We start from the raw sequence: 9207 nt of genomic DNA, 5'->3' as shown, positions 1-9207 counted from the left end.
ACACACACACACACACACACACACACACACACACACACACACACACACACACACACACACACACACACACACACACACACACACACACACACACACACACACACACACACACACACACACACACACATAAATATATTTAAAGTATGTAATTGTTTTCAAGCACATGTGTGAAATAAGAAAATGCGTTTTTTTTCTCTTATCAAATTTTCTCTTGTCAAATTTTTATTAAATGTATATAATAGTAACATTGTAAATAGTAACATTGAAGCACATACTAGCTATGAATCAAAGTAAGTAGTAAAATTACTGCGTCCAAAAGTCCTTATATTCCGGTGATATACTTTCCAAATATAATATTCTATCTTCAATATTTTTCAATCTTTCGTAAATATCTTTAGGTACTGGTTTGTTAATTCCTATCATACGTTCTGTCACAGAAATTCTCTCGTCCAATATAGGGAAAGAATCCGAAACATCAAAGCTCATATTATTTGTATTATTTGTATTAATTGGTTTGCATAAAATTGATTGATCAATAGTTTGAGGTCCCCACTCATTTAATACTCTATGAACTAAAAATAATTTCAGATATACGTGTATATTAGAATTGCATACTTGCATATTTTTTAGTATATATAGAAAAAAAATAAAAGTAAGTGCTCTCATATGTATTGAGATATCATGATTAAAAATTAATTGCAAGTTAAATGTTAGACATAATTACAAATCTGGATTATATATAATTTCCTTTATCATAAAATTATACATTATATGAACAAATAACAATATAAATAATGTTATGATATTTGGATATAATTTTTTAAATTTACGAAAAAATATTAAAATCTAGCATTATCGAACATCTTAACTTTGATGTCAGAGGCAAACAAGTTTATATAAATGATTCTTGCCAAATTATCTACATAAAGCCTCTTTCGAAAAAAAAGCGAGTTTACGAAAAAAAATATGTTCTATAAATTAGATTGCAATATATATAAAATCTTATATAATAAATCGATATGTCCATAGAAATTAATGAAAAAAGTAAAATATTAATAATATAAACATATAACAATACGAAATCAAGTGGACAATAAAAAATTAAATTATATACTACTTGTATTATTACCTTTTATATGACTCCTGGAATCTTTTCGTCGAATAAGAATGGCATCTACTCTTGCACAAGAATTTTCATTACCATTATTTTCACTGTAGATATTATTTATAGTAATTAGTTACAATAATTTCATCTTGTAATTATATCACTTATGTATACATACTATATATAATTACATACTATATATAATTACATACATATATATACATATATATAATTACATACTATATATAATTATAATGAAAATTATATTAGAGTATACATGTAAATTCTATTTGTTTATTTGTTTATGTTTATTTTATATGTTTATTTTAATGTTAATAATGAACTGACCTGTAGCGACAAAATTCTTGAACATTCACAGTATTTACATGTTGACGCTTTCTTTCAATAAATGATTCTATTCTACGATTTAATTCTTCTGAATTCGCTCGAATTTGTACAAGGTTTTGATCGACTACATCTTTATTTGGTATTTTTTCATTTATATCTGAAGCCATCTGAGCTTCTTCGTCTTTTAAAACTATAGACATTTTCGAATTTTAATCTGTTATAGTTAATCTATATGTTATGTTAATTATAGTAATTAAATAAGAATATATTGTATCTAATTATGTTATACAAGGGATAATTAAAACATGAAAAAAAGTTCATGTAAACATGCGCAAACCCACCGTTACTGAAATAATTCGCCCCTGAAATCCTGTTATTTTAGTTATTCTCAATTGTATTTTTTGTATACATAACACAAACAAAAAATAAACAGGAATTACTATATTTCCAGTTAAAGTTTATCTTTATTATAAAGATATCAAAATGCTACATTTAAAATGATTTTAGATTGATAGTTTAAAATCACTTTAAACGTTAAAAATAAAATATATCGTAAGAGATTTATACGAAAAATAAGTACTTAATGAAAGTGTCGAGGACTTATGGTAATCTACATCTAAGCGAGGAAGACTAATATAAAAAAAATAGATTTTTTTGGAAAGAAAAATATAAAACTAAATAAGTCAATAAATCAACGCAGATAGTCATGCAATGACGCAACATCAATACAATTGTAAATAAATCTAACTACATTTATTGTAAAGATTTCTTTCAATTAAAATATGAGCGACATACAACTATATATAGACTAGCAAATATTTAAGTAGACATGCATAAGAAAATATTCAGAATTGATAATTAAAAAGCTATTTACTATTTATCCAGTTACACTCTTTATTTTGTTTCCATTGTGGTTCTCCTGTTTCGTATACTTCTTTTTTCCAAATGGGCACTGATGCTTTTAACGCATTAATAGCATATTCTACTGCCCTCAATGATTGCTCTCTATGGGGAGAGGAAACTGCAATTACAACGCTTGCTTTGGATATCGGTACTTCTCCAATACGATGATATATGGCGATGCCTTCTACATCCCATTGTGAACGAATTTTGTTACAGATATTAGTCATCTCTTTTAAAGCCATTGATTCATAAGCTTCATATTCCAATTTAATTACCTATATAAAATTTCAAAATAATTGAATTAAATTTACAAAAATGTTAATAAAAGGACTATTATTCATAAACATTTGTCTGCAATTATTTTTAAAAACAATTTTTTATTAATGATTTCTTGTTATTTTATGAGTAAAATCCAAGAGATTTAGAATATTTTTTTCTTTCGTCCAAACAATAGATGACATTTTCATCTCTTATGTATCTTTCTTTTGATTAATACAAATTATATAACAATGCTCTATAAGTTTTATTTATATGCTTTGTAATATAAAAGATAATTTATTTTCTTTACATGTTATACTGACTTTTATCATGTATTCTTGTGATTGTATTTTTTAAACTTAAAAGCTATTTTATGATTATTTGTTTAAAATAACAGAACACAAATTAATAACATTACAAATCAAAGTAATCATTTTTTATGAATAAAATAAGTAAGTCAGTAAAGAATTATTATATGAAAAAAATTTTCAAATAAAACAAGAAAATTGTTTAACATTTTCTTATATTATATATCTTATATTTCTTATATCTTTTTTTTAAGTAAAAATTATTAAAGTTTGTTCTCATCGTTAAATAAAGTTTTCATATAATCTATATAAAATTAAATAAGGATGAAATATAGTTTTATTCTAAACAAATTTATGCAAATATTCAGTATTTACATGATATATATTAAAATTGTTAGATAATTTATTAGACAAATACTTAGAAAAAATTTAAATTGATTTCTGCACTTTACCTTTTTATTTTCAAAATTATCTCGAGTAATTCCAATAAAATTAGATATTGCTCCACAGTTAGGAAATGTCACTAGCTCCATGATTTCTGCAATATTTAATTCTTCTTGTTGCAACTTAACAAAATTCTTTAATATCTCCATTATCCTAAACAAATAATGTGGCACAATTAATTTTATTTATTATTTAACATCTGTTACATTTTTTGAGTTGTTAATTGACATTAAATATGTTAGAAAATGTCTTAATAAAAAAGTTTAATGTATAAGTTTAATGTAAAAAAATATGGGTTTACTTAACGTTCAAGAAATATAGATAAAATATAAATATAAAAACAATAATATAAATTTATAATTTAATTTGTTATTAAACAAACCTCCGCTAAGTGGTGGAATAACTGCAATTTTATCGTTTTCCGATAGTATAAGAATGCTATTTGGAACAACAAATTCGTCGTTTACAGCTAGTATTATTTGATTACGTATACTTTCTAAGTCAAAGGAATGGACTATCTTGTCAAAAAGATCAGCAGATGATAATTTTTTTTGTATAGAAAGCTTACATTCTTTACTGCCAACTAATTCACGTGCTTTAGCAAAAAATAAGATTGTTGCTTGTATTTCAGTCTTATCCATCACAAAACATGAAGAACATGCTTCCTGAAACAATTTAAAAATATATAATTATGCTATCAAGACATTATTATAATAGCTTTTCATCAACATTTGTGACACATCAACAAAATACTAAGTTTATTTTGTATCTAGTAATTAGACTCTTAACAGAGACTAATAGTATTTTCAAGTAGAATTATAGCAGAGTGATGTAAATTGTCAACATTAAATTTATCATTTACTGAAAATTTTGTAAATACATTAAGTGACAATAAATAAAAAATTACTAAAATTATTAAATATAAAAAATTAAATAGAAAAAGAAACAAAATGTACATTTAATAGATATTCAATTCCTGCTGCTAATCTATATTGAATGACTTGCAAATCTGCTTAATTATTTGTCATTTTGGCAAACTACTATAGTTATATTTCTGCTAGATTCTGCCGATATCCCACATCTTGTTTATGCAAAAATTTGCATAAATTTGCGACAAACATTGTACGATCACATTTTTTCAATTTAACTCTTGTGATTGAATGCTTGAATACTTTTCCATTTTATTCTGACAAATAGCAATCTTTTTCGTTCTGATGTGAATTTACTTACATTTCTTCGTAATATTTGTTATATTTATATAACCATATTTTTCTAATCTTCTTACCTTCAATTTCTGATGAAATTTGTGCTTATTAATTACGTTTTGCACAAATGAAAGAATGTGATAGAAAAAATTTTGCTCAGTAAAGCAAGATATTAATCATTGAAGTATCAGTACGTCATTATTGAGGTTACGAATCGTAACTGACATTACCGACAGTGTAGCTAACTGCGCATGCGCTATGATCACATTTTAATGGCATCAAGGAGAGGGTAGTGAAGACTGCATCGAAATTAGCCAATTCTCGGATCTTCGCCACTTTTTGGAAATTTCGGCTTCCGGCAGAATCATGGTCGTGAAGTACATGGACGCCATTTTGTTATTCTCGATCATTCTTGGCTTGGTCAGTCTGTAGCGAAGACGGGTGATGTGAACAGTATCGGTTCGTGCTAACAATATTCGCTGTGTAATTAATCTTGGCGGTATCATAACCAGATGCTATTAATCAAAGAAGTTATTTAATTAATTTTGAATAACTCAAAAATGATTCAAGAAAATTCGAACGAAAGCAATGAAAACAACCATGCAATGGATTGCGATGCAGACGAATCGACACAAATTCAAAAGAAAGTCCAAAAGAAAGGTAAAAAGGTAAAAAGAGGAATAATTTATTTGTCCACAATTCCGAAATATATGAATATCATGATGATCCGAGAGATGTTTTCTGCTTATGGGAAAGTGGGCAGAGTATATCTGCAGCTAGTCGACAATGGTTAGTCTTAGATTTTTATTGTATCATTTATCATGTGTGTTATATAATCTAATTTAATCAAATCTCAAATTTATGAGTCAATTCTAAGCAATTCTAAGAATCGTAAGACTCGTAAGTGTTTTTGTAAAACTTGTAAGAACTTATGACTAATATTCTAATTTTATGCATATGTATTGTAAGATGTATGATTATTTGTAAATAATTTGTAAAATCTACGATTTTCTGTAAAGTTTATGATTAGTAAGAAACTGATAAAAATATTTTATAAAGGACAAGCATTTAAAAATTCTTACAAGTCTTACAAGAATATTACGAGCTTTATGATTCTGTTTAAAATTTAGGCATTACAATCTTTACGGTTATATAAGATAGTTTAAAAAAAATTCTTTCGTTGATTGTACTATGGGCTGTATTTAGAAATTTCTAATTGTGACTGCGTTTTGCCTTCTGTTTAAAATCTATTTTCTGTGACTGAACTAATACATTTTTGAAGTGAGATAAGTATGTATCTGATATTTGTTGAAAATGAGAAAGAGAATTCTAGAACAGTAGTGCAGAAACAAAAATAGAATATAGATCTGTTGTTTATTCCTGCTATCTGAACTGGTGCACATGGTGCAATAAGTTGAATCCAATATATATTCGTTTCGCTTTAACTTATTGCACTGTATGTCAGGGGCGTGATTCTGTAATTGTCTTTACACACCGTAATTGTCTGTAACACGCCTACAGTTGTCGATGTGTCGTTGCATAGATATTTTATGATGAAAAAGCTGTGCAATGACATTGACAACTGTCAATAGGCTTGTAAAACATTTAAGAATCCTCTACATAGAAGTCGTAGATAGTCGTGGATGGTCTTAAGTCATAGGAAACTGACTAATTCTAATCGAGTATTCTCTTTATATTTGATTATAATTTGTTGGTTTCCTACAAGTTAAGTCTCGACCATTTACAACTATTATATGTAAAGGATCCTTTACAAAATATCACCTCAGTTCTGGGTGGAACATATCGGAATCCATTCTGACTTGTTTCATAATAGGTACTTAGTGCAGAAATAAAGTGACACAAGTGTCGACACGAAATGTATTTTTCCTTGCATTCTGTAAGTAACAAAAACAGAACGATATTTATGTCGACTTGTGTCACTAAATAGAATGCATTCTTTATCTTTGTGTAACATTCGGTGATAATAAATGAAATAAAATTCCCTGAATTTCTAGTATCCATGAGTAAACGCAACTTTGTTCCAAAAATTATATTTGTAAATAATGTAAATTGAATAATCGAATAATTAAAATTCCTGCTTTTTATGTTGTCTTATATAAACAAAAAATTATTTAAAAACTTAAAAATATATATTAATTAAAAAATCAATTATTTTAAATTGTTGATTATAAATATAACAGCATTAAATTTAAAGTATTGTAAAACATTTATATAGAGACACAATCAGTGAAACATAAAAAGAAAACCAAGAAAGTAATCAAGCATTTTACTGAAGGTTGGATAGAATTTGAAAGTAAAAAAATAGCAAAATTTGTAGCAGAGACGTTAAACAATACCCAAGTATCCACGAGAAAGAAAAGCAAATTCTATGATGTTATGTGGAATATAAAGTATTTGCCTAGGTAAAATAAGAATTTTATTTTATTTATTATTTTTATTTATTATTCATTTAATTATTATTTACATTTTCTTTTTTACAGATTTAAATGGATTCATTTGAGTGAACGATTAGCATATGAACGTGCAGTTCATAAGCAAAGACTTCTAACAGAGATAGCACAAGCTAAGAGAGAAATTAACTTCTTCTCATATAATGTAGACAGAAGTAAAAAGCTGCGTAGAAAACAAGAACAAGGGGAAGAGACAACGTTTGAATTGCCTGAAGTTAAGCAAAGGGATACTGATAATGAAATAAGGAATAGGAAAGCAAATACTCAAGTAGAAGACAGAACAGAGTTCCTTAAATCAATATTTGGATAAAAATTTTTTAAATGTAATTATATTATCGTATTTATAGTGATTAAGATATGCAAAATAATGCAGTATTAATGTAAAATATTTTATTTAATACTTATTATATCATATATTAAATATTAAAATTAAAAAATTCAAAATTTAAAATCGAAATATCCTAAGGCTCAAAGGAATAAAAATTCAAATTAATATAAAAGAGGCAAATAAGCCTCGCAAAGAAATCAGTTGGTAAAATCAAATGATGTGTGAAATTCAATCAATATAATGATACATATATTTCGATCTTCACAAGACATTCAGAAGGTTGAAATGTATGTATCATGTTTATATATATTAAATTGTGAGTGTGGCATGGCAGATAGCGCACTAGTCTATTATGTTTAAAGCTCCAAGTTCGATCCTGATAGAGACCAAAATATTTACACTTATGCCTCTTCTCGGAAGATCGGCATCCTCTCGAGAGTATCCTTGCCCACAGAAATATCTGTCGAAAAATTTTGCCACTCCGAACTGGCATTAAAACTGTAGGTCTCATATGCTGTGGTAATTGAATAATCGAATCCTTTTGTATTTGAATTTTTATTAAATATTAAATTTTATAATTATATTCGTTACACAAATGTTACATAGTTATTTATTATGTTACATAATTATTTAATTAGTTTTATTTTAAGTCAAGTACTATTTAAAAAACCTATTTTTACAAATAGTAAAATATTATGTGAATGTAAAGAATAATATCAATATGCTACACTAAAAAAAAACAAATTGTGATTTGTAAAGAACATAATTTATTATTTGTTATGCAAAAAGTATTTTATTTGCTAATTATGAATTAATGTTATTACAGAAAACTATATAGAAGAAAATTACGGAAATAACATTCAGTAAGCAAAAAATGTTTACAAAAGAGGCATAGTTTACCATCGATGAAGAATTCAAGACATCATCACAAGAAAAGGATGATATTAGATGAAGCGGTTATTGTATTAAGTCAACAGCGAAGTCCACGGCGTTGACGTTATCTACAACAAATATGAACGTGATTAAAATAGGAGGTAATTTTTATTTTAGTTTTTATATCTCTTTATTGTTTAATTAAAATTTCGTATAAAAATAAAATTAAATAATAAGTGATAGCACCGAGTTTGCTATTAGAAACATTGTAGTAAAGATTAAAAACGAAAACTTTATAAAAGCTGTATATAACAAATGAAATATTATGCAATTTCCAATAGTATAAACAAATCAAACTTTATTTTATTTCTATTAATTCTGCGTATAAACCTTTCAAATTATGCTAGCATAAATAACTCGTTTACACGACGTCAATGAAAAACAGCAATTCACATGCAGGGTTAAACTCAATAATAAAAAATTTTATTTTTTAAATTTTAGTAGCCTAATTGAAAGAGAAAAAAATATTAAAAAAGAGAAACTATAATATAATTATAAAAAATTACGTTAGAATTACGTTAGAAAAAATAAGGAAGGAAAAAATATAATTACATTAGTTGCAAAACATAGATTGTAACATAAAAAGACTGCTGTAATGGAAATTATTTATACGCTATCAATAACCTGGAGTTTAAAAAAATTTTTTGACACTGAATTCATACAGGATGTAATTCATAGATTAAACACGTTATGAGCAAAAAGTAAAAACAGAATATACTATTTAAACGATATATAGTATATTCTGTTTTTACTTTTTTTGCTCATAACAATTTATTTCAATGTTGATCAATTAACTAAGTCTTTAAAATGAGTTTAATATTTTCCTGTGTTTTCACCAATCTGTTTATCATCATTTGTATCCTTTTTTTCTCGGAGAACTCGGATCATTCTCAAAAAAGATTCT

The 9207-nt window shown here is 26.2% G+C and overlaps 3 protein-coding genes across 3 annotated transcripts; 1 reads left to right on the top strand and 2 right to left on the bottom strand.

Annotated features, from left to right (window-relative positions):
• Positions 1-303: 303 nt before the first annotated feature.
• Positions 304-3515, bottom strand: LOC105617666 (molybdopterin synthase catalytic subunit). The gene is made up of 5 exons (XM_012199222.1): positions 3375-3515; positions 2343-2631; positions 1454-1634; positions 1130-1212; positions 304-572 (listed from the first exon to the last, which is right to left on the bottom strand). Exons 1-5 carry the CDS (start codon positions 3513-3515, stop codon positions 304-306), a joined length of 963 nt encoding a protein of 320 aa, XP_012054612.1.
• On the bottom strand, positions 3515-4693 carry LOC105617665 (molybdopterin synthase sulfur carrier subunit-like). Its single transcript, XM_012199220.1, has 3 exons — positions 4652-4693; positions 3749-4031; positions 3515-3519 (listed from the first exon to the last, which is right to left on the bottom strand). The coding sequence occupies exons 2-3, from the start codon at positions 4005-4007 to the stop codon at positions 3515-3517; spliced, it is 264 nt and encodes an 87-aa protein (XP_012054610.1). The 5' UTR covers positions 4008-4031; positions 4652-4693.
• A 273-nt stretch (positions 4694-4966) lies between these two features.
• On the top strand, positions 4967-7352 carry LOC105617428 (activator of basal transcription 1-like). Its single transcript, XM_012198983.1, has 3 exons — positions 4967-5360; positions 6808-6994; positions 7073-7352. The coding sequence occupies exons 1-3, from the start codon at positions 5132-5134 to the stop codon at positions 7350-7352; spliced, it is 696 nt and encodes a 231-aa protein (XP_012054373.1). The 5' UTR covers positions 4967-5131.
• The last annotated feature ends 1855 nt before the right edge of the window (positions 7353-9207 follow it).

This window comes from Atta cephalotes, assembly GCF_000143395.1.
Source record: "Atta cephalotes unplaced genomic scaffold scaffold00013, whole genome shotgun sequence".
Taxonomy (NCBI): domain Eukaryota; kingdom Metazoa; phylum Arthropoda; class Insecta; order Hymenoptera; family Formicidae; genus Atta; species Atta cephalotes.
This window is presented reverse-complemented; position numbering and strand designations above follow the sequence as displayed.

Coding starts and splice junctions, on each gene's coding strand:
- LOC105617665 (XM_012199220.1), bottom strand. CDS start 4,007: ATGGATAAGACTGAAATACAAGCAACAATCTTATTTTTTGCTAAAGCA.
- LOC105617428 (XM_012198983.1), top strand. CDS start 5,132: ATGATTCAAGAAAATTCGAACGAAAGCAATGAAAACAACCATGCAATG. Junction 5,361..6,807: donor TCTGCAGCTAGTCGACAATG/GTTAGTCTTAGA, acceptor ACATTTATATAG/AGACACAATCAGTGAAACAT. Junction 6,995..7,072: donor AATATAAAGTATTTGCCTAG/GTAAAATAAGAA, acceptor TCTTTTTTACAG/ATTTAAATGGATTCATTTGA.
- LOC105617666 (XM_012199222.1), bottom strand. CDS start 3,515: ATGGAGATATTAAAGAATTTTGTTAAGTTGCAACAAGAAGAATTAAAT. Junction 2,632..3,374: donor ATAATTTTGAAAATAAAAAG/GTAAAGTGCAGA, acceptor AATTTTATATAG/GTAATTAAATTGGAATATGA. Junction 573..1,129: donor TTCCAGGAGTCATATAAAAG/GTAATAATACAA, acceptor AATTATTTTTAG/TTCATAGAGTATTAAATGAG.